The 25,361-nt window shown below is 38.4% G+C and overlaps 1 protein-coding gene across 1 annotated transcript in view; it reads right to left on the bottom strand.

Moving 5' to 3' along the window:
• Positions 1–6,476: 6,476 nt before the first annotated feature.
• LOC101864163 (dynein heavy chain 5, axonemal) overlaps positions 6,477–25,361 on the bottom strand; it is a gene marked incomplete in the record, with an annotated part of 108,174 nt that continues 89,289 nt past the window's right edge. The window contains 18 exon segments of the mRNA XM_013085493.2: positions 6,477–8,585; positions 9,524–9,709; positions 10,597–10,749; positions 11,543–11,695; positions 12,757–12,973; positions 14,705–14,967; positions 15,573–15,845; positions 16,441–16,667; positions 17,117–17,288; positions 17,757–18,034; positions 18,362–18,552; positions 19,046–19,299; positions 19,655–19,759; positions 20,549–20,749; positions 21,726–21,863; positions 22,119–22,274; positions 22,924–23,092; positions 23,687–23,952. Coding sequence (XP_012940947.1) covers positions 8,373–8,585; positions 9,524–9,709; positions 10,597–10,749; positions 11,543–11,695; positions 12,757–12,973; positions 14,705–14,967; positions 15,573–15,845; positions 16,441–16,667; positions 17,117–17,288; positions 17,757–18,034; positions 18,362–18,552; positions 19,046–19,299; positions 19,655–19,759; positions 20,549–20,749; positions 21,726–21,863; positions 22,119–22,274; positions 22,924–23,092; positions 23,687–23,952 — 3,615 coding nt within the window.

Genomic DNA, 25,361 nt, shown 5'->3' with positions numbered 1-25,361 from the left:
TCTGTGTGTGTGTGTGAGTGAGTAAATCCTTCCACATCAGAAGACCATAATGCGAAAAGAAATACTGCCCATAGAATTTGTACTTCATTAATGGTTTAAGTAAAATTATATCATTCTGGACGACCCCAGACATCTTGCTTGTGCATACTTTTGAAGAGTGTTTGAGAGTTAGAATAGTGCAATATTATCTAAACATTTATAATAAAAGACATAAATATTTGGACATGATACTGCTTTTAAATGGTAGCCAGTGTAGCCCATGTAGAATTTGGGGTTCTCTGGGTGGATTTTTTTCTTCTTTAAGAATGAGACTAGCAGTATTTAAAGTGAGCTACATAGCGCCTTTATCTGAAGAGATTCTTTGCTTTTCATATCAGTGTCATGCTGTGAGCAGTTTGCAGTAAGCAACTGTTGTTTTGTTTTACCAACTATGGATGTAGTGTAAACAAATTTCTTCACTTTTTTTGTTTGGTTTGGTAAGTGTTTTATGCCGCTTGCAACTGCTGTACATTGTGTGAACTGTGTATGTGTGTGTGAACTGTGTATGTGTGTGTGAACTGTGTATGTGTGTGTGGTTGTTTGATCATGATTGGGAAGTGATTACACAAAAGGGGTAGTTTGCATGCTCTGACCATTGTTGGTTACATCGTCATGATCATAATCTGTCGTTTGACATTTTCTTTTCTTAGTCCTGGGGCTCATCCGCATCACCTTCCTCCTTTTTCTTTCTTCTGCACTGAACAAGGTACGCACAATATCCATCTTTCAATCCTTTTATCAAAACCGGATACAATTTATTTTCCGACCATTGTACCTTCACAGATACTTTCCTTGATTTTCTTCAATATCTCTTTTATTTTTTGTTATCATGGTTGAATGGTATACTCGAATTACGGGTGTGTTGAACACATGTGTCAGTCCCCGACATGTTCGATCTACCTGTGCCCGACTAATTTTGTTTGTACTTGTTGTCTAATTTTTATATTTTTTTGTCAGCTCCCTCTTTCTGTTTCGTTATGATTGATTGTGATATGTTATTTTATTTTCAGTCCTGAATGAATTCGTTACATTTGTAGCGATTTTCGAATGAGAGCCGAGTAAAAAAAAGTTGAATGAATTGATTGTTCATGATTCAATTGAATAGTGCAACTATTGTATTTTGCATTTTAATTATAGTCATTGAATAGAGCGTGTTGATGAAGATATGGCGGACTGTGGTGGAGGCTACTATTGCTTCTGAATGCATGTTTCTATGCCTTCTCTCTACAAAGACTATGCAGTCTTCGATATTGAGGCTTTTGGGTTATAACTCTGTGGTGCTGTACAGCCTCATTACTCCATGGCCCACCATTCTTGATGCAGCTGCATTTATGTCTGCAAATACCCATTCTTCAACTGAAGATAATGTTATGGTGTATTTTTGCCAGATTTTTGCTTGCCTCCATGAATGTTTTTCCAAAGAATGAAGGCTCACATTTTTGCAATGGGAAAAAAATGTCAAATAAATGTTGATTTACTGATCACCTTGTTAATGTGTATCATTTAATTTAGCTGAAACGTTCATTTTGACTGCTCAATGTAAGACTTCGTTCTACGTCACTTTTCACAGTGGCATATGGTGGTGTTTTACACTGAGTAGTTGATTTGAGTTTGAAACATTTTTCTTTTACTACAAAATTTTCTTTTCTGGCAAGAATGTGTTTTGTACAAGTTTGTAGTGTGATGTGAAGTGAAATAATTGACATACAGCAGGGTGTTTGTGATGCAATTCAAACCAGCTGTTTCTTATTACATTCCTCACTCTAGTGCTATTTGATCTTTCTTTTTTTTTTTGTACTGCTGTTCAAAACTCGATCTTTATCTCTAGACATCTTTCACCCCAATCGAATTGTATCATGAGTTTATTAAATTTTTTTTGTTGATTTTGTGAAGCTTTCCTCATGGCATTTCCTATCAACTATAACTACTATGATTCGCTATAACTACTATGATTCAAGCCTTGTTTGAATTTCATTGGTCTATCTTCTCCCTTTTTAAAATATGAATGACTTGTGGTTAAGTTAATTTGTGGAAAGGTAAACTGTGCATTAAGTTAAGAAGCACTGCCGTACAGTGCAAACACATGTATTGAGAAACCCATTAGCTTGTGTTGATAAAACATTAAGGTATTCATATTTGATGTTGTCTAAATGAAATAACCTATATGTCTGCGCTGTGTTCAGTGAATACAGACAATGTTTTTCTCATGTCTTTCAGTATGTTATGTTTTATTTGTTAAAGAAAGGTTCAGACATCTCTCGACTGTGGTGCGGCAAACTGTTTCTTGAATCCAGAAAGCAGCATTCTGTAATTCTATTTGTTAAAGGGGTTTTTCATGCCTCTCTAGCCGCTTGGCGCAGTCGTACAGGAGATAGTTATTATTAAACGTTCTTTTAGTTACATTAGAGACATTATACCAGTTCCGTGATATCTCATAGGGAGACTCTGATCACTCTTCAGTGGACGTTTAAACATTTCAAGCTGTTGAACAATACCATGATTTTTTTAGATGTATTTATTACTTCATGTTTTGTACAATATATTTGCCATTGTAGTCTTTTTGATTATTGTGTGTTCTGAGTATCTTTTGGTCAGAAACATAAAAGTTGACCCATGTTGTCTTGATGATTTGAAGTCCAAATATTTTCTATAGTTATGGAATGTGTGTGTTATGTGAATTTGCTGAAAACAGTCTATACAGTAAATTGATTTTCCTATCCATTGAAAAAGCTTGCCAACTAATGTATTGTGAGACGCTCAGTTCACAATACAACTGCGACAGCTCAATTTTATATTTCTATGGCTGTATGGCAGAATGTAGTATAAAATAAAATATGCCATAACAGACTAGAAAAGCATACTTCATACAAATGCAACGCAGCTTTGTTTTGGTAGCGTTTAGTTGCTGTCGAATTCTTAAAGAATATCATGTCAAGTTGGATGAGTAAAAGACTGACTTGCGTTAATTTAGGAAGGAATTTTGAAGGCTGCTGTCTGATTGTTACATCAACAAATTTTATTTAGGAAAACTCTTGGCTTAAATGACTTCATTCTTAAAGTAGAGATGTATATTGCCTACCTCACCTCTGTTTTTGCAACACAAGATCATTACCTCCCAATAGAATTTCAGTCGAAGCTGAGCATTGCTGTATGGGTTGCGCACACTTTTTTATTTCATTTTTTAAAAGTGAGTGTTTGTCTGCCCTGGTCTTGTGTCATCCAACAACTTTGTCCAATCTGCTGAGTGTTTTGCGTCATAATTTAGGAGGTCTCATGGCTTTATCTATGTTAGTGTACACAAAGATTTCATCATATCTTTAGAGAATGGAAGTTGGTGGGTTCCCTAAGAGTAGTTTATCCTTGCTTTTGTCAATGGCATTACTGTCCTTATCTGTTAGTTTGTGAAATGTGGCCATAATCATTTTGACATGTCTTTAGTTACAACTTAACTCCTTCTCATCTTTCAAACTTTAAAAGCTTCATTTTTATCAGCATGTTCCTGCATTAGATGACACTTGACCTTGGCATAATGTGTTGTGCTGAATTTTTTAAAACTTTGTGGATTTGATATAATCTTCATATGCACATCTGTTAATATTACTTGGCCTATGACACCCTTCGCCCCTGTTACCCTACCCCATTCTGCTTGTCTTTCTGTTGATCTGTAAAACAGGGTTTAAAAAGGAGTTCTCCTACAGGTACTTAGTGCTGGTCAAAAGTGATAACTAACTTGATCTCTGCAGCAACGTGGCATTTCATCACCTGAACATTAGAATAAAGATGAAAATGTGACTGTGAAAATAAGGCAATATTTGATACATGTAGCAGGTCAGAGCCATGCTATTGGGGGACTTGCAGGTGTACTTGGAGTTGATACATGGCAAAGGCAAGTTATCAGTCTCATCAAACGGAGTTGATACATGACAAAGGCAACTTATCAGTCTCATCAAACAGATGTGGGCAAGTTTCATTTACAGATCACTTTTCCTGTAAATTTTCTAGATTTTTTCAAACAATCATGTCACTCTGTGTCTGGTGTTGGAGTAAGCTGTTGTAACAGTATGATATGTGCCTGTGTCATTATATGTTATATGTCAGCTGGCGTACATGTAAGTGGTGTGGAAGTGTTGGGTTTTTTTATCAATGAAATATTTATGTTTTTGTCTCAAATTATGAAATTGTTTAATAAATTTGGAAAAGAATTTAAAAGAAATGCATTTGTTTTTTGTGGAAGGAGCCAAGAAAGATCTGAAACTGATTTCTGGAAATGTTATTGGTCCTCTTAAGTCAGATTTGTTTTGTTTTGAGGGGGGGTTTTTCACACAGTTGAATCAACAGTACTATTCTACAATGCACACTGGTCCAGTCTTTTCAAAATGAAACAGCAGGCAAAGTCAGAAGTGGAAGGGAGAAAAGAAGGCAGAGAAGAGGCAGCACAATCACTAGGGCTGGATCCTGCTCGCCAAATTTGAGAGTGGCGATTCGCGATTCAGTTCCGTTCTCGCACTCGCGACCCAGCAGTAACAATCACTGCTGCACACACTTGTCAAAGGGCACATGTTTTTGTGTGTTTATCCCACCACGAGAAGTGTTGCACCTCTTTCTGGTGTGGAGCTATTTGTTAACACCCCCCACCCTTTTCTTCCAACTGAAGTGATAAATCTGGATTTAATAATATATTGTTACGTTTTTTACCCCTCTTTTAGAAGGTATGAATGTACGCAAAGTCTGATTTGGTTTTCTTCCCTTCCTCGTTCACAAGATGGAAAAGCTGGTCACCTTACAGTGGTCCTCTTCAGATTTCTACACAGTTTTTGTATTTATCAATTTCTGTCGACCTTGTGAAAATTCCGACGGAATGCACAGGTAAAAGCCGTGAAGTACTGTACAAACATTTGAGAACATCCTTCCTCTTCATTTCTCTTCTGCATCCTCCCCAAAAAGTCTGCTGAAATGTTTGCCAGCATAGCAAAGTGAAATGCTTAAATGGGGATCTGGTCTCTTTCCTCAGTTAGGTCAAATTCAAATGCATAATTGATTGGATCAAGGTTATTTCAAATGACCAAATTGAATATCGTACTTCAAATATAATTAACTGCTCCACCCCCCCCTCCCTCTTAGGGCCAACTAGATAAACGAGTTCGTTTCTTAAGTAGCAAACGCAGTCAGAGTGAGCAAAAAATGGATGGCTGTGCAAATGGACTGCAAACTTCAAGACATTCATTTTGGGCCTGTCTGCGACCTGATTTTATTCACTCAGCAGGTGGGCAAACAGACGAATTTTAGCGGAAAAGATAATCAACGCCTATCATCTGTTGTTTAATTGGGCATAATGTTACAGGCCACTAGGGGTGCCACAGTAGATGAGAGAAGCTGGTGACGCAGCACCAAGTCTGAAACCTTTTCCTATGTGTGTGGGTCACACTGTGTGCGTTCTAATTTATTGAGATGGCCAAAGTTTAACAAATTTCCAAAGACCGTGGGTGGTTGGCGGGTGCTCTGGTGTGGTTTGCTCCTTCTTTCCTATCAAACATCTATTGTCCTGATCTCTCCTCCTTCTTTTTTTTGTTTGTTACTCTCTTGTAACACCTCTATTCTTCGGCACTTATATTATGACCTTATTTTGTTGCAAGTGCCGTAAAACTCTTACTAAAACTAAAACTTTCCAAAGACCTTTTGATTTTTTCCGTCGTTGGTCCCAGCAAAATTTTGAATTTTATGGAGGCCATTGGCCTTTATGGCAAATTGTAAAGTAAAACTGTACTATTTAAAATTTTTATGTCAACTAGAAAAAATTGTTTTGGATTGAAAATATATGTATATTTACACTGATTTTTAAACATTTTAAGATTTAACTACTGACCTGAGCCAGCCGTACAGCGAACTGTTGTGAACAAGACCAACTTGTGTTTCGCGTGCTCATATGACCTTACGCAGTTGTGAGCGCCGTAAAACCCTATACTACTGACTGAAAGACCTTTTGTGGAGGAGGAGGAGGGAATACCCGGGTCGCCATGAATGGCACCCAGCTGCAATATGCTACATGTCCCACTTAGATGGCAATGTACTGTAGTTTGTGGGGGGGGGGGGGGTAGTAGTATTATGCAATACAAAGCGTTACTCCGTTTGCCGTCCACCCACTCAGATGCATGGAGTCGCCCGGTCCGTCTGCTCGCTGAACGAACAGTTGTCTCTGCGCCTGAAGTGCAGCAAACAAATCTTAACAAGTGGACCATTCGTAACCCATCCATTCATTTGCGAGTATTACCAGCCGTCCGTTCGTGCCTCGCAGACGCTAATTTAGTGAGCTTACCCCTACTCTAATCTCCCTGTCTCTCTATCACTCTCTGTCTCTCTATCACTCTCTGTCTCTCTATCACTCTGTCTCTCTCTCTCCCTCTCCAATTTGCAGCATATTCAAACAACAACAAAGACTTCATTCATAAAGTTTTTAATATTCTTTATTATATAATATATAGATATGTATCTAAACCAAGGGCATGAATATCAAAAGTTAATGTGGAACTTACAAGAAATTGGATTTTTAAAAATATCTACGAACAGAACCCTTAGAACTGTCGAAGCTAAATAGCCCTACTCAATCAGTAATAGCATTATCACAGTTTTCATTGCTCTGAGTGAAAGAGAAATACATTTAAAAGATATATGAATAGTAAAGAAAATTCCATATAAAAGATCTCAAAAACAAAAAATTACACTGTGTAGAAGACAACCAAAAAAATCACCTTATCACAATACATATGCAAAAATATATTATTATTATCAAAATATCTCCAAAAATGGGATGAATAAATAGAACAACTTTCCAGATTGCTTGCAGTCACAATTTGAGTTCCATCTATAACTTAAAAAATCAATCAATCCCACATCATTTATTATTACACTGAATCTTTTTAAAATTCAATAAAACGCTACAGATAAAAAATCTATGAAATTAAAAGAATAGGGCAATGTATAAGATATTCATAAATAATTTAGAATCGTATTTGCTCCGCAAAAATATCTCGAACTTATCCGTAGATTGTTCATTATATTATGAACAGATAACTAAAAAAAATCAAGAGATGAGGAACAAATCAATATGAATTTCTGTGAACTTGGAAAAGTGACAGAGATGCATGATTGACAAGAACTGAATCTGATGCTGGTAGCAGAGTTTCAAAGAGTATTTTAAAAAGTGTGGATAAGAGACGAAATTTTAAAGACAAAAATTTTGATTCTCTCTTTGAAATAAATGAAGGACAAGTTGACATGCAAGGTCAAAAGTAAGGTTCAAGAAAAAGACACGATGAATTTTGAGAAGCCACCTTCATTTGCGAGCTTAATCAAAACACTTCTCCAAACAAAAATCTTATAAAGGCTGAGAAAAAAACCAACAGCAATGGGAAAGCACATGGAGAAAGGATTGAGACTAGAAAAGAACCTGTGCCCAAGAGAGTAAAATGATGACATAATGAGAGTAAATACATGTAAAAGGCAATCGGTCGAGTGACACCCACAATTCTCCAGGGTTTGGGGAAAAAGTACTGGGATTTTCTTCAGGCATGTTACTTACTTCTATTCAACACATTTGTTATCCATACAGTGGTAGAACAGAAACTTTTCATGTGGGCTAATAGAAATAAGTGGAAGGCACGAAGAAAAACGAAACTTTCATCAACTGACCACTCGTCAACATCTGTCAGAAACAAAGAAATGAATTGCTCAAAACAATTTGGTATCAATGCTGAGTTTGCAATGGTGTAAAACTTATCCCGAACTAATATGTAAGTCAGGATTACAACAAAAACATGGACATATATATGCTGAGAAAATGAGTTAATATATGAGTAGAAGGAAAAGATACAAATATGCAAGAGGAAATAACAATATCACTGTGATAGTTGGACGGATGTTGGCCATAAATTCGTATTGGTAAAGAAACAGAAAATGGTCTACAGACCACATCATTCACTTTGCATGTAAAGGAGGAAAATTTGCAACAATTGTTCAAAATTTGAAATGCACAATTAGTATAGAAAAATTTAAGTCATTAAAAAAAAAATCACATATTGCCATATGATTATAATGTTTCCTGTGTAACCAAATAAATGCATAGCCTACTAGAATAAAGCCTACTACAATTGATATTGATAATGGAACAATTGAAATAAAATAAAGAGTACACCTTCTGTGTTGTCAAATAAGTTCAAGAACAGGTTATTCAAACAACTTACCTCATAAAACAGATGTGCAAGTATCGACAAGAATAGATCTACATGTACGTTTTTAGTCCTGTCTAAAGAAGTACACAAACCGGTTATCTGAGTCACTTATTTGACATCACAGAGCAGCGCAACACCTCGGAGGACCCAATGATCAGCGACAACGTTCTGACCAGTGCGAAGGATGACCTCCGCGATGTAGGTGAGGTCAGTACGACGAGGCTTTTTGTAGATTGGGCATTTGTACAAGCGGGGGTTGTCCGCATTGCTGGTGCTGTTTATTGCAGTGATGTGAATCACTGGCATGGACTCAAACAGGACCTGGGAGATAGACATTTTTGAAAAAATGAAACGAAGCTTCTTTTTTTTTTTTAAGTAAGCGTTTTACGGCAGTTGCACTTGCACTATGTACAGAAAAGTGGGAAGACATGGAATAACATCAAGAGGCTAGCCCAGGATAGAGAAAGGTGGAAGGTGTTTGTCCGTGGCCTATACCCTGATGCAGGGTGAGAAAGGCAATGATGATGATGATGACTTGCACTACAATTGCCGAAGATAAGAGGTGTTACAAGAGAGTAACAAACAAAAAAAATGAAGGAGGAGATATAAGACGATAGTTGTTTGATAGGAAAGAAGGAGCAAACCACACCAGAGCACCCACAAACCACTCACAGACGTGTAACTTCTGAATTCATTACCAAACGATGCATTTTGTTAGAGAACAAAGCTTGACCATTGTCAATGATTTGTAAAACCATAGAGTTAAGCAGGTAAAATAGTGATGGTTTTAAAGACACTAGGGGTTTACCACAGCTAGCAACAGTAGGAACACTAAGGGGAAATATTAAGCAATGAAAAGAAGGCTTGCAGTTGCAGTTTGAGAATGTATAAAACAGCAGTATCTATCCGGAGACATCTCCGATGGAGATAGACCAATCAAAATGCTTTGTGCCTCTAGACCAAGTTAAAAAATTGGGGGGTGTTCTAGGGGGGGCACACCTCCTGTTTTAACCCATAATTTGATATTTTACTGCTAGGTTTCAAAATTTTTTTTTAATACTTCATTTGCGACAGTATTTGTGACTATATGTGTGATCTGCAGCAAACAATACGCAGTTTGACCCCCAAAGCAGTGCATCTGTGTGCGGGACTGCGTCTGCGAATAGTTCCTGGGAACTTGTGAGAGACGTCTCTGAATATCTTCTGCTGTATAAAATAGGGAACAGCAAATATTATCAGCAAAGGGAAAACAGCCTCACCTTGGGTTTTGATTCAATTAGTTTGCTGTTCCGTTTGTCCCAGCCAGCGCCATCTAGGAAGAGGCCGTGGACATAGACACCCTCCTGTGGCTCTTGAGGCACGGCGTCAATGTTCTCAAATTTGGTCACTTCGTTGTACAAGACCACAGTGTCCAGGGCCCAGCCTTTGTGGTTACGGGTCACTTTCTGCAGAGCAACAGAGGCAATGCAAGCATAAGGTGGTGCACACTTCCTCTTTCCTAATTGACTGAGAGTCAGATATTTTTAGTTTTAGTAGAGGTTTTACGGCGCTCGCAACTGCATAAGGTCATATGAGCGCCAGAAGATTAGGGGTGTTACAAGACAGTAACAAACATAAAAAGAAGAAGGGGAGAAAATGACGATAGACGTTTGATAGGAAAGGAGCAAACCACACCAGAGCACCCGCCAACCGCCCACAGTCAGATATTGGTAAAAGAAAGCACAAACAAAAGGACGAAAAAAAAAAACAAAACAAACAAACAACTGCTACTAACATTAGTGACTTCTAATATGATTCATGTAAAGTGGATGTGCAAAGACTTCAAGGGGCAATATTACTTTATTTGATCTTTTCAACATAGTAGAATGACAAAAACATGAGGTACTATATTTTATTCAAAAATTCTCAACAAAGAAGTCTTGCCTCTCCAATGACTTTACCGTGTTAAAATGGACACTATACCCATACAATTACAAGACAACATTACAATTTTACAATCCAACAGCCAGAGGCCTAGAGCCATGTATTATGAAAGATTAGATTTATATGTGTTCAGAAAAAAGAGAGGAAGGCTGAGAAGGAGATAGGAGGACAACATTACAGAGTGGACAGGAAAGACGATGGGTGACAATCTGAGGAGAGCAGAGGACAAAAATAGATGGCGAGAGCTGGTTTTCCAATGAAGTGGTGCCCCCACGGTTGCCCCAACCACGGGATAGAAGAAGAAGAAGTTCAGAAAATAATAATAACACACATTCCATTAATAAGAAATTAAAAATAATATAAATTTCTTTGATAGAATCAATATCTATACATGGTTTCTTTTTCTTACCTGTCTCATTGCTGTAAGGAAGCCTTGAGCATTGAAGAAGCCAGTCATCCAGAAAGACTTTGGAGCTCCGTTGTAGAGCCAAGAGCGGAACTGGGTGTTCCTGTCCTGAAGCTCATTCAGCCAAAAGCTGATGGTACTGGAGTCCCAGGAAATCTATGAGAAGCCAAAATACACCCTGTGATTCGTGACATGGAATATAAAGACTCACAACAGATATCAAGCAACATTAAGATGGCAGCATTTCAATGGGTGGTGGTTATTGGGTGTGTCCCTCAGCAAGATAGGGAACCGTTTACTCGTGAACAGTCACAGCACTACCATTTCTTCCCTGTCCCCGTTGTTTTATGCAAGAAAAATTCTGAAATTATGCAAACTGAGCCCAAAAATGTGAAATTATGCGATTCTGTTAATTTTAACAAAGAATGATAAAGGAAAATAATCAGAAGTTATGCAAAAATTGATCAAATTTTGCTAAATTATGCGGTGTGCATAAAACCACGGGGACAGATTTCCAGCAATGCTACACTTGTTTAGAAAGTTGTCGGTGGAGTACAACCATTTGACTTTTACATTATTAATCTGTCCCTGTGGTTTTATGCACCCTGCATAATTTAGCAAAATTAGATAATTTTTGGCATAATTTCTGATTATTTTCCTTTACTGTCCCTGTAGAATTATGCGAATTTAGATGGCCAAATTATGCCCAAAAAATGCCAAATTATTCAAAAATTATGCAAGTTACCGTAACACCATTTGCGACATGTTTTGCACTTTTTCAACACAAATTTTCATGACTTTTATGTTTTAAGTACAGAAGAATTTGAATAATAACAAAACATAAAACAAAAGTTGGGATTAATTTTCTCAACTTCTAAAAGCAAAATCCTGAATCTAGGAGAAAATTTTGAGAATTGACATCCCTGAAAGAAACCAAAGACTTCCTTACCTTCTTCCAAGCAGCTGGGATACGACCGTCGTAGATACAGTCCAGGGCATCTCGGAGATTTTCACTCATGATGATGGTACCGTCAATGGCCAGCTTGAGGTCAACAACAGTGTTCCTGACCGCTGTGATCACAATCTGCATCCGATCCAGTTCCTGGCAGCAGAAAACACATGACAAGATGAGATGAGAAAGATCTTTATACTCCTAATAATATGTGCAGAGACGAGAAAGATCTTTACTCCTAATAATATGTGCATATATACATGAACATGACAAGATGAGATGAGAAAGATCTTTACTCATAATAATATGAGCATATATACACGAATATGACAAGATAAGATGAGAAAGATCTTTACTCCTAATAATATGTGCATATATACATGAATATGACAAGATGAGATAAGATCTATGTAGAGATGAAAGGAACAAATAAGCCAGAACTTTATATTCCTTTACTGATAAATTTTTCTCATAGCTGCAGTCCATAACCATAAATGACAAGTATACTCATAACAAAAAACTCCCACATACCAGTGTTAACCCTATCCATACGCCCTGGGGTTATTTTGTACCCCCGGGGTTATATTCTTCACATTTTAGAATACTTCTAGTACGAAGATCTCTTCGAAACTTTCAGCATTTCTCAAAAAATCATTTTGACAGACTGCTATGCAAAGCATACAGATCGAATAACAAGTAAATTTCCTCTTTGGAAAATGGTGGCACAGAGTTCCCCACATGGTTTGAATACGATAGTAAAACACGACGTACAGACAGGGTTTAATATGTGTGGTATCATTAAAATGTCATTTAGAGAATTCAAATGATCATTCAATGAACAGTATGTTGTGGAACTGAATAGAGTGAGAGAAAAGCTATTAAAAACAGGATCGGAACACACCAGATCTGCAACAGTGGCAACAAAAAAACACTTTATTTCTACAGACACACAAAGAGAGTAACCAAGAGAAAATGAGTCATTTGTAAAGAAAGAAAAATACACGTTACCTATCACCAAGAGTACCATTGATCTACGAATTTGATTTTTTTTAAAAGAAACTATTTTTTTTCTAACTCACAAATTGAAGCAAAGCCTTTAGAAAATGTAGCTCTCATGTAAAAATCAAAGAAAATTCACTTACGTATTATTCTGTAACGACAATAAATGTCCTACATTTCCATGATGCTGACTCAAAACCTGACAAACTGACCTGTCTCAGGAAAATCACCAGTGGCTCCAGATTGCCCAGTTTGGTGAGGCAGGCCCTCTTCTCAAATGGGTCATAGTCCTGGGGCAGTTTGTTGAGGACATCATCGCAGAACTTGTAGACCATGGACTCACGGGTCTCCCCACCCCCTGAGGAGCTGTCCTTTGGTTGGATGTTCAGAATGGTATCCAAGATAGTCTTGGCAGTCACACTTTGATAACTGTAGAAGGGACACATTTGCGGAGACGTGAGCTATCATCTCATTGAGAGAAATAACCGGTGCATCTTGAATGAATGTACAAAATTAATGCTCAAGTCAAGGAGGCAGAAAGAGTAGGTGAGATGATGAAAAATAATTGTAATTTTATGAATCTTACCCTTTAACTTTAAACACTCTTATATCCTTCAAAAGTTAGGACCTCGGAATAATTATAATCTCTGTCTCTGACAAGACTGAAACAAGTAGGCTTAGGTGATGAGTCTACTTAAAAAACTCTAGAAACAACCTTATTTTAAGAATGCCCTTTTGACGATTCAAACTACAGTTATAGGCCCCTACATACATTCCATAACAGCACAATACCCACTGAGCTATTGGTGCGTCCTATGACATGAAGACAAACAACTATTGCTGTCCCCGTAGTTTTATGCACCCCGCATAATTTGGAAAAATTTTATCAATTTTGGCATAAATTCTGATTATTTTCCTTTATCATTCTTTGTTAAAATTAACAGAATCGCATAATTTCACATTTTTGGGCTCAGTTTGCATAATTTCACAATTTTTCTTGCATAAAACGACGGTGACAGCTATTGGTCAAAATGTATATCCTCCACAGAAAACTAAATAAAGCACTGTCATAGAAAAAGTTATTATGACGGAAACAGTCAAGGGGAAACCAAAAGACCTCCATCAATTCAAAATCTAAAAACAAAAATCATCTTACCATTCCTGTCTTCTTTCTAATATGTCCAGGGTATACAAAGAAACACTATTGTGTCCAAAGAACATTACTTCAAAGTTTTGGTTTGAGCTGAGTTCTTTCTTTGTAACTTTCATAGAACAATGAGATGAAATACTGACTCTTCAAATAAAGGTGCCCTAGTAGTAGTAGTACAGGGTTTTACGGCGCTCACAACTGCATAAGGTCATATGAGTGCGCGAAACACAAGTTGGTAGCATTCGCAACAGTTCACTGCACGGTTTGTCGACAATTAGACTTTAAAATGCTAAAATACTAAAATTCAGTGTAAATATATTTGCGATTTAAAACAACTCTTATAAATAACGATAAAAAAAATAATAAATTTTTTAACAATATCGTTTCACTTTACAATTTGCCATAAAGGCCAATGGCCTTCATAAAACCCAAAATTCTGCTGGGAACAACGACGGAAAAAATGTATGTTAACATGACAAGAACAAAAGCTCACAGCAATGTATTGGTTTTAACTGTTATGTGAATGTCAAAGAAGAAAAATATAAAGGTTATTAATATTACTGTTTAGGATATGCACCTATCTGATGAAAGCTACAAATTAGCACAGACTAACATTGTACAGAGAATCTGAGAGAGAGGGTGACCTTTTATCTAAAAAGAAGTATCGGATACTGATAACACAACAGAAAAAGAATAATGAGGAATGAGAGTATGTGTTCATATATGTGTACAATAAAGATGTATCTTATCTTATCTTATATATGTGGTAGTTATTGGCTCTAACAGAAAATGAATCAAAGCTTCTACAATGAGTGTTGATGTAATGCTAGTGAGGAAGGAGGAAGAAGGAGAAGATAAGGAAAAGAAAGATAACGGCAAAACAATTTCTTCAAGATTTTAATTGATTAGGAGAATGTTCCACTGTTTCTAAAAATCAAAACAGGTCGACAAGGGGGTTAATGTATTCATACATCCCACAATTTGTAAAAAGGACAAAACCCAATCCTTACGTGATATCTGCATTAGCATTAAGTCCAAACACTTCAGGGGCGTCGGTAGAGGGCAGGTCGTTGATGTACTCATGGTACTCATTGATCTTTGTACACTTGGGAATGTTGTAGCCCTTGTAGAAGACGAAGTTGGGCTCGAACATCTTCTCTCCGAACCAGACTGAACAGAAGGTGTTGAGCAGACGCTTGTCATAGTCATCAGTGACGCGGCCACCATATTGGATCTCACCAAACATGTAGTGCACTGTGACCCACGTCACTCCCTGGAGGAAGATACGAAAGTGCACAATAGAGAGTAATATTGATAAATCGGCACACTTGTGAGTCTCAAGGAAAATCAAACCTCGGTTCAGTTGCTTGGCTGTTCCAACAGCAACTCAGTTCTTGAACTTTTAAAAAAATGAATGAAAACATACGGATTATTTCTGAGAGGCAAATATCTTAATTCTATTGTCATTTCTATGAATGAAATAGTCATTTCCCTTGATGCTTTGAAGTACAAGGCGATTGTCCGGAGACGGTCAGTCATGTTGGAAGAAGCTGTCTTAGCTATTTTCTGTGAACAGAGTAGTCTGGAAGACAGTACAAATTGACAAACTTTTAAAAATTATATCCTGAAACAGCTGTTGGTTTGTAATATGATTAAAGCTTTCACACTCCTTTTTTGCTCATAAATGATTCTGCTTCCTGCAGCTTCTAAAGATTTTTCTCCCAAGACCTGGCGGGGACCACCTAGGTTGTGACGGATACAAGGGTGCTGGTTGAAATAAGATAGAAAATTACTAATGTAGATCAATACAGCACAAACACTATCCTCTGCTGAGATGGAACAAAACCAACTTCAGACTGAACACATTGCAATACTAACCTTCTTTGGGTCCATGTCATCCAGATGGTTTTGCACAAACTGAATACTAGCATTGAAGTCAGATGTGTTGAACTCATAAGGAATGTTCCAGCCCAAAGGACCAAACTTTCTCCTCTCCTGAACAACAGTGTGCAAGAAGGCCACTCCATAGAGCATTGGTTTCCACTGGGGCATGTTGGAGATGTCCAGGAAGTCCTGTGTGACACCAGCGTACGTCCTCTTTAGACCCGCCTTGACTCCCTGCGGGGGCTCATTGGTGAACTTGATGGAAATCTAAAGGAAGAAAATACATGATAATATAACATAAGAGGTCCACACAAATTCTGAATTTAGGAAGTGATAATTTGAAGAAAACGGAATTCATACAAATTCAAAATGTACAATCACTTCCAAAATAGAATAAACCCTTCTAGGCTGGGTCAAAATGATGTGCAAGCTTGATTTTTTACATTTTGTCAGTACTATCTAAATGCAAGCAACATATTGGCAGTGGAAAACAAAATTTATATCATTGGTGAAGAGGGCTTGAATACAAGGGTTCCAAGATTAAATAACATAAACATGAAAAATCCAATCAACCCTCTTTACACTGCCAGCTCTAGGACCCCCATTGAATTGGCCTTTTAGAAGTAGAAGGTACTTCATGCATCAACAACATATTACACAAGAGGTTTAATCAGAGGTCAAGACAGCTGTGCAGCCAGCTTTTATAGTAAAAGATTATAAGTTGGTGTCTCTAAAGTCAATAGCTTGGGCGAAAATTCAATACAAAGACACACACACATGCACACATACATACATACATACATACATATGTACATACACACACACAAACACACATACTCGAACACCCACATAGACAACTGACCTGCAGGAAGTTAATGGAGAACTTCGGGTGGACTTCTGTGGTGACCCACAATCGGAACTCATCATGAATGGTCTCTGTCTCAATGATAGCGTCCATGATTTCGTTGACGTAGTCCAAACTGAGATGGCAGTTCTGGAGCAGCATCCACCCTCCCGAGGCCACACCCTGCTGAAGCAGACGTCGAGCGTGCACCTCCTGACCTTGACCCATGGAGATGGCATTGCACTCTGAGAATAGATGATAAGGGATGTTAACATCTAAGCGTCCAATGACGAGAAAAACCATCTTCTAGCAAAGCTCTTATCAGGGCCAGAGACAAGATTACTCCAGTTGAAGTATTTCTTTGAACAAAGCTGTCCAACTTTTAGCTAACACAGTCGAAATTGTCTGAGACTACAGCCACCCATTGCCCATTGTCGAGGAGAAAAGTGGACCTCCATCTAAGACAGGTGGTCATCTGACATAGAATAATTACGTATTGTTCAAATTATGCAAGGAAGGAAATTGGAAGTGACTGTTTGTGCAGGTGATTGTCTTATACAAGTGGCTGTTACTGTTAAAGCAGGTTCGACTTTATTTTCACAATGTAGGCTTTACAGAAGTAGATACATTCTTTTCTCAAATGCAATGCAGATGGTCGCTAAAAGTGAAAGTAATGCAGTCTCTGTAAGCTCACCAAGCCTCAATTTCTTGGCCAGTCCTTCAATAAGGGGCGTGGGGTCAGAGCCCATGGAGAGCAGGCACACAAGGGGGGAGCGGTTGCTGCTCTCTTGCCACATCTTCTCCAGGTCCAGAATAATTCCCTCAGAGTATTTCTCTCCCATTGTGTCTGCGATATATTTCTTTGCCTGGACAAGTAAAAATATTTTTATTATAATAAAATTCATATGTTGTCAGAGAAATAAATACTAGGAGGCAATGATGTTTAAGTATTGTCTGAAAAATAAATATCGTTTGATTCAAATGAGTTTGATCTCTGCAGGCAAATACAAATTAAAATATCCATCAGTGAAAAAGTTATGTCCCTGCTGGAGGGACAATTAATCCCATCAGTACCCTCAGGCTGATTTACATTACAATTATTTAATTGAGATGATGTTTAAAAGTTGCATGAGGCAAAAACATTAATTTAATCATAATTATGTTTAAAAGTTGTCCGAGAGAAAATAACCATTATTTGACACAAATGGCATTCAATTGTAACGCGAGTGTTTTATTTACTACTAGATCTTCAAATAATAAAAATGGTAAAAATCCTCACAGCTTGGTCTTTATCCAATAAAATATAGCAGTGCCAGCAAAAATGTACGTCTCACCATGGGCAAAATACGATCCGGACACCAGCACCGCACCAGCAACAGCCGTCTGAACACGTCCAGAGAGTTGTTGTAGCCGTCAGGAATAATCTCCTCCTCGGGCGCCTCCTTGTCAAACCACTGCCTCCACTGCTTGTCGTTGCGCTCTACCTGCTCCATGATACCGGAGAACTGGTGCAGTTTGCTCAGCTCCGTCAGGTTCAGCCAGGTGATCTGTGGGATCCACTTGCAGTGGGACGGTTTTGGTGGAGCAGACGATGTGTCCACAGAGGCACCACCTGCAAGGAGGATAAAAATAATAAAATGCTGTCCCTGTAATTTTTACAATCAGTGTTAAGCACAAATACTCTCAAAGCTTTCATATATTTAAAAAAATTGCGACAGAAAAAGAAATTTCTATTATTTGTTCTTTCCTCTTTAATGGAAAAAACCCTCATCAAATATGGATCTACATAATATTTTTTTAAATTGCTTTTTTTAAGGGAGAAAAGAATACTACACATAAAGCAGGATTAACTGTTGTTTATACAAGATGGATTTGAACCTCAATGTAAATTTGCACAATGCCTTAGATGAGGGTGAATAACAGCAGAACGATGATTCACCTTTGATAAGGGTCATGAACTCGTCATGTTTGATCTTCATGCCTTGAAGATCAATTTTCAAGGCCAGAAGCAGGGTGAAGGTCATCTTGTCACTCTCATAGAGCCCTCTGCCTGCGTACTTGAACACCTCAAAGGTCATGTACTCAATAATGTTCTGGATTCTCTTCTGTGTGATAGGAGACTTGGTCGACCTGTATACGACAACAGTATGCAATGCTAAATAGGTATAATGAATGGATAAATCAACTGTCATATTCTTTTCATTGTCAAGAAAACATAGAAATATTCAAAAACAAACATGTGATCTTTGACAATATCTTTCCCTGGCTATAGCCAGGTATCCATTCCCACCTGGGTGAAGTGAGGAAAATTCATGTAAAATGCCTTACTCAAGGACACAACATGGACCCCTGCAGGTTTTGAACCCCTGACCTACCCTTCTGTTACCAGTTTGACTGCAGACACAACACAAGCTAATAAAAGATGCTACCCCTTCACATGAAAGGAGTAATGCCGAAAGTGACATCCAATCAACTATGGGTTTGAGTCTCCTGCTAGTGAAACAGTTTTATATATATATATATATATATATATATATATAACAATTTAAAAAAAACTTGGAGTCATTAAATTTTTATCTGAACAGTAGTCTCAGCTAAAAGAAAGGGAAGAGGGTGAGCTGACCTTGCCATGGAGAGGTCAAAGAGCTGCAGGAACTGCCGTAGGGACGTCTGGTACATGACATTGACCAGGCTCATCTCTGTGATCAAGAAGTAGAGGATGGAACCTCGTGTGGCCACAGGACGGAACTCCTCACGAGCAGAGTTGATCTTGATCTCTGTCTCGGCCGCAATGTCCAGTTTCTGAGTCACATCCACCGATGTGGCCTTGGTGACATGTAGCACGTTGATGAGGTCCTCATCATCTACCAGAGATCCCTAGGTGGGTTGACAAAGTAGAAGACAGTTGAGAGGTATTCATCAAAACACTTAAAAATAATATGAATATGATGACAAAACTCATTTCTACAGCAACTTACTAGATCTATGTTAAAAGCAGATCTCAGCATTCACATTTTTCTAAACAAAAATTACATAACACATTGTTAAACCTGCTAGATCATGAAAGAGAATTACCTCACTAATATTTTTACATGATGTACATATGCATTGTTTGTCCACAGTGTATGTGTGTTTTTCCACCAAAAAAAAAAAAAAAAGATCATTGAAAAATAAAAAAATAAGTGTCACGTCAGCGAGCATGAGCAGCACACAAGTTTTCTTGTTGTTCTACCTGTGTAGTGGTGAGTCGGAGCAGCAGGCTGTCTTCCAGGTCCTTCATTTTCTTCTTGTTGGCCGTTACTTCCTCCATCAGCTTCAAACGTTCACTTTCCAGTTCCTGAGGAATTGAGAATTGTGTATTAGATATTGAAGGTCTAATTCAAACAATAAAATCATTGCCCCTCTAAGTAAGCTTTCCTCCCGTCCCATTTTCTTTCAACATTTCTCCAGCATGCATTGTTTAACACGTCAGCTTTAAGTTTCTCTGCTTCCAAGTGAACATAAAGTTTCCCATTCTCAGATAGAGGTATGGGCCTTTATTTTTTTTCATTTGAAGATGGCCACAGGCAAAAGATAAGCTACTTGGTAATTGAGTGGGTTTGAGAATGACGCATGTGGTAGTGCCTTATATGGGACATGAGAGCAGATGAAAAAGTAAAGAGTATAAAGATTGCATGAAAGAGACACGTGTAATAAATGTACACGTGTAATAAATGTACACCATACAACTCAATTAATCTAGATCCAGTTACAAGAAAATACTCATGTACAAGGAATACCTCATGCTTGGTAAAAATACAAAAAACTAGGACTTCGTTCATCCTCTTTCTAGATGTTATAAATGATTTCCAATTGAAGAAATGATACTTTTAGTCCCTTATCTATGTTCCACTTCACACATTCAGATGCTGCAATGATTAAACTCTTTGACTAACACACAAGGCAAATGTGGTCCACCCTCATAGGGAAGGTATTCCAACTTTTCTTCTACAAGAAACTCACACAGCCCGGGTAGGCCATGATAAGAAAGGTTCAAGCAGCCTGACTCCTAGAAGATCTCACTAGTGTAAATAGGGGTGCGGAAGAAATATACCAACATAGAGACAAGTATGAGCAAACAACTCACAGCTTTCTCTGTGAGGATCACACGTCCTAGCAGCTGATCCTCCAGACCTTTCATGGTGACGGTGAAATCAATGATGGAAGTTCGGGCCGAGATCTCGGGTGTGTAGGATGGGTTTGGCATTTTGGTGGTAAGGTACAAAGTGAAGCCTTTCATCAGGTCACATTCTTTGTCGCCAACCTTCACCTTCAGAGTGGAGCCCACCTGCAGCAAGAAACAAAGATGGTCACAACTCAGCCCTACAGCTTTGTTTAACAAAATATGGCATGCTGCAGCATTACAAAAGCTTAACAGCAAGGATTTTGAGGGGAAAGCAGACAAAGAACAAAATCAAATACATTATTCTTAAGGAATTTGCATAATTTCACCTAATAGACAGTTGCTTCTGTTTTGTACCACTCTGTGTTTTATGATAAATAACAATGACATATTATGGAAACTAGGTCAAAGTGAGGAAGGAAATGTGAGGCAGCGTGGTGGAATCAGGCTCTTGTCAATTTTTGGGCATGTAGAGTTATTGGTGTCATCTTAAAGCTTGTTCACTTGTCTTTATTTGAATGAAAATAGTATCCATTTATCTTGAATACAAGTCGAGATATTTGTGAATGAAGGAGGTGGTGGTCACCTGTTTTCAGAGATAAAATAAGTAAGAAAATGGAAGCCAAAGATTAGTTATTTCCTTAGCTTTAGAGTCCGTGGTAACTGAAAATTAAATTTTTGTGTGCCTTTAATCAACGTTTTTCAGGGAAATCCACACAGAGATGAGTTCTTTAATGGGTATGAAAGGTGTTGAGCCAAAAATAAAAAATGCAAGTTTCTTTAAATTTGATTATTTTGACAGGAGCCTGATTCCACCACGCTGCCTAACATTTTTCTTAAGGAATTTGCACAATTTCACCTAATAGACAGTTGCTTCTGTTTTGTACCACTCTGTGTTTTATGATAAATAACAATGACATATGGAAACTAGGTCAAAGTGAGAAAGGAAATATTAATAGCAGTGAGAGCCAAGGAAGGATCAATGACCAATACTGTACTAGATATCTCAGGGTCACTCAATGCTTAGCTTGTTATTTCATTAAGAAAGAAGATTATCAAAGTATATTATCCACATCATTAAAAGTCTGAAACATAACTTTAACTGCTAGACCCTTCTCTTTTGTTCGAACAAGTCACTGACCTTGATGAAATTTTTCTCCAAAACATTGTCCAGGGCAGGGTCAAGCTCCTCACCAATGTCTTCCAGCATGAGAGGCCGGCCAAGGGACATGGAGTCCTCCAAATGCTGTCGGAAGTACTTGTGGTTCAGCGATGTCACCTTTAGAAAAAAAGCAATGAAGTTTGAATTGTAGGTACATCTGAGTAAAAGAAAAGCAGACTACCACAACAACTGTCATTTAGAGCTGAAAAAAGTCAGAAATCTAAGAGTTACATGACAATTTCAAATACATTTTCAAAAAGAAGAAATAAGGAGGTCTCTTTTTTCATTCCTTTTCAGAACATTTTTTTCTAAATATGGAAATGTTAAGTGAATAGCCCGACATTGATATGTGTCTCACTGCATTTGACCTACCTGGAGCTCACTCTTCTCTTCTTTCTTCTTAATCCAGCTCTTGCCCTGGCCCTGTGGGTCAATCAGCAGGGGATAGCGTGAGGCTTGAGTCACGATGATGCCGTTCTGGGTAGACAGTTCATCATTTGGTAGACCCTCCAAGTTCCATTCTGCAATCTGAAAAAACATGGCGCTGGTTCTTGAAACGTGCAAAATAAGGGTTATTCTTTCACCAACAGTACATAAGCCAGTATACAGAACTGGGGGAGCAACAACTGACAATTAACAAAAGTTAAGTTTGAGGAATGGTATACTTTCATTAGCCTCGGGAAATAAGAGTAACTTATAAAAAATGTAATGCAAGCAATTCTTGAGTAATAACGGCATAATAAATTATGACACTTTTTAACTAAACATATCGTACATTTGTGTCATAACCAGCCAAATCAAGCAGGGGTATAACAAACTGATAGATAAAAAAAGCATAGGTAGACAGTGCAGTGGACATCTTACTTCAGGCAAAGTAACAAGACATTTTTTAAAATGAAAACAAACGTCTCAACACACAACAACCCAATGAAGAAGTCCTTTACTACTCAATTAACAAGGATCTCAACATCAGAATCTGATGATTCAAAAGTTCGCTCTCATACATGTGACAAGGTAAACCCTACTTTCAAGTCAGGACAGATAGAAAAGATTTGGTCATCGAAAGGAGAATGCTGAAAAAAATTAGAAGTGAACAACAAAGATCTTGATGAAAAGATCAGGCTTGATGAAGCCGGAAAAGCAAAAAACTTTGCAAAGTGAGTAAAAATATACACACCTGAGTTGGGTCGACAAGCAGCTCCACCACATTCAGGTTCGCTGAGTACGGAATCTTCCGGTTCTTCAGCTCTTTCATCCAGTTTCTGTTCAGCAGGGCACGGAAGTCCTGGTTGAATGGTCCGGAGTAGGACAAGAAGGCCGTGCAGATCAAGATGTCTCCCACCAGTCTGTGGACATAAGAACATTGAATCATTCTTCTCTGAACAAAATTTACAAAAGAATACACAAGAAATATATAGGTGAGAAAAGGAATAACAATGTATAAGAGTGCTGATGATAGACAAAAATTAAAACATTTTAAAAATACTTTTGAGATTTAAAAAAGCAATAAAATCTTTTTCAATAAAGTGTAGGCTGCTCAATGAGGACCAGTGTCTGTGATGTGATGTTTTTGTAAGAGTTTTACGGCATTTGCAACACAATAAGGTCATATAAGTGCCGAAGATTAGAGGTGTTACAAGAGAGTAACAAACATTAAAAAGAAGGAGGGGAGATAGGGACGATAGATTTTTTATAGGAAAGAAGGAGCAAACCACACCAGAGCACCTGTCAACCACCCACATCTGTGATGTGAGGGTTACACTTTTCGCTATGGCATGTAGAAGACATGAGTTCAGGAAGACTTTGTCAAGTATCCCCTTCTGTTTTCTGAGACATTAAATCCCACTGAGCTTGGGCTGGCCCCAGACAGGCATGACTGAAACAGACCACCTTCTAAAGAATCCAACTTGTGTCGTCGTCATTACAAAAGCAGAGTGTACCTTCCAATCTGAGCCTTGAACTCCTTGCTCTGTTCTGTCCATCTTTCTTTCTCACTACCCAGGCCATTGATGAGAGCCGAAGCCGCAGACATTTTGCGCCTGCAAGTCTCCGCATCATCCATCAGAGCTTGCTTCTCTGCCATGGCCTTGTCATACTCAGCCTGTACAGCCCTCAGCTCTGCCTCCTTAGCATCCAACTGACCCTGAGCCGTCTCTAGATCACCCATGGCAATCTTCAGCCTGCCCTCCTGCACAGCCAAGTTGGCCTGAGAAGAAAAATAAATAATAATAATAATAATTGCATTTATATAGCGCATATCCATGCTCAAGAGCATGCTCTATGCGCTTTACAACTATTATTACCCCAGCAGACCCTCTGAGAACACTCTGAAACATTCTCGGCTTCCGCGGAAGCATACAGTGCAAGCAGCGGATTTCACGCGCTCAAACACTATCAAACTGACAAGATCGTTCACTGTCTATAGCCGGGTGCCCATTTCAACCTGTTTGAAGTGAGGAAAATTTGTGCAAAGTGCCTTTCCCAAGGACACAACGTCGGGCCCCTGACGGGATTCGAACCCTCGACCTTACGGTTGCGAGTCCGAGAGCCTAACCACTAGGCCACCAACGCTGAAGTAAAAAGTTCCTCTGTGAAAAGCCATTAAAAGAATAAAAGACCACTCACTTTTATTTATTCTTACAGAAACTGTTTACAAAAGCATTCAGAGGTATAACTTCACACAGCACAGTGACAACCTTAATCATCTCGAGTGAAGTAACTCTATTGCAGGTCGCAGCAGCATAACAACCAGAAAATGATCAACTTCTTCCTCCAACCCAAGACTGACTTTGTAGTCAACAGGTACATGGTCAGATGTAACTCTTTAAAACATAGAATGCATGCATTAGTGGGCTCTAGCAGCTAAGTGGTTACTGAGCTTAGCCTCACAATAATGTCAAGAGTGTGCCTCTGATGGGCGGCCACTGAAGTGTGTCCTTGAGCAAGACACAATAACCGATAACCCAAATTAAAAAACAGAAGGGGGCTCTTGTGGCCTAGAGGTTAAAGTGTTCGCCTCTCGTTCAATAGGTCCCAGGTTCAAATCCGGACAGCGACGGAAAATTTTATTTTCTAAAAATGTTCTTTCACATCCTTTTCTGCTCTCTAACAATGTTTCTAACAATGATCTGTCGTCTGCTTTCATCTCCACTTTCTGCCCCCACTCCCTCACTAACCTCCTTTGCACCCTCCCCTGGGCTCCTGACTCTTTCTGTAGCCTTTCTACTGCTACTCTTTGGCTCCTTCTTACTGCTATCTTTGAGCCACACCCATGGTTTTATGGTAGGTAAGATCTACACCTAGCCTTCTCAGACAAGGGCGAAAAGTCTTGGACATTCCGTGAGCAAGTTGCGCACATATAAGATCCTTTGGAGGTCCAAAATCAATAAGAGTAGGCTTCAGGCGCCACCTGGGCGAAATTCAAAATTTCCTACCAACTGAAAATGTTTGGTGTGTTCCGCACACTCATATGACAATGCAGTTGCGAGCGCTGTAAAACACTTACAACCCCCCCAAAAAAAAACCCAGAACATTTTGCAAAGACAACCAACAATAGTGATTGGATTGTCTATGTTTGCGATACTGTGTATTATTTAAGCATTTATGTAATAGCGT

Source organism: Aplysia californica, unplaced genomic scaffold (genome assembly GCF_000002075.1).
Source record: "Aplysia californica isolate F4 #8 unplaced genomic scaffold, AplCal3.0 scaffold00380, whole genome shotgun sequence".
Taxonomy (NCBI): Eukaryota; Metazoa; Mollusca; class Gastropoda; order Aplysiida; family Aplysiidae; genus Aplysia; species Aplysia californica.
This window is presented reverse-complemented; position numbering and strand designations above follow the sequence as displayed.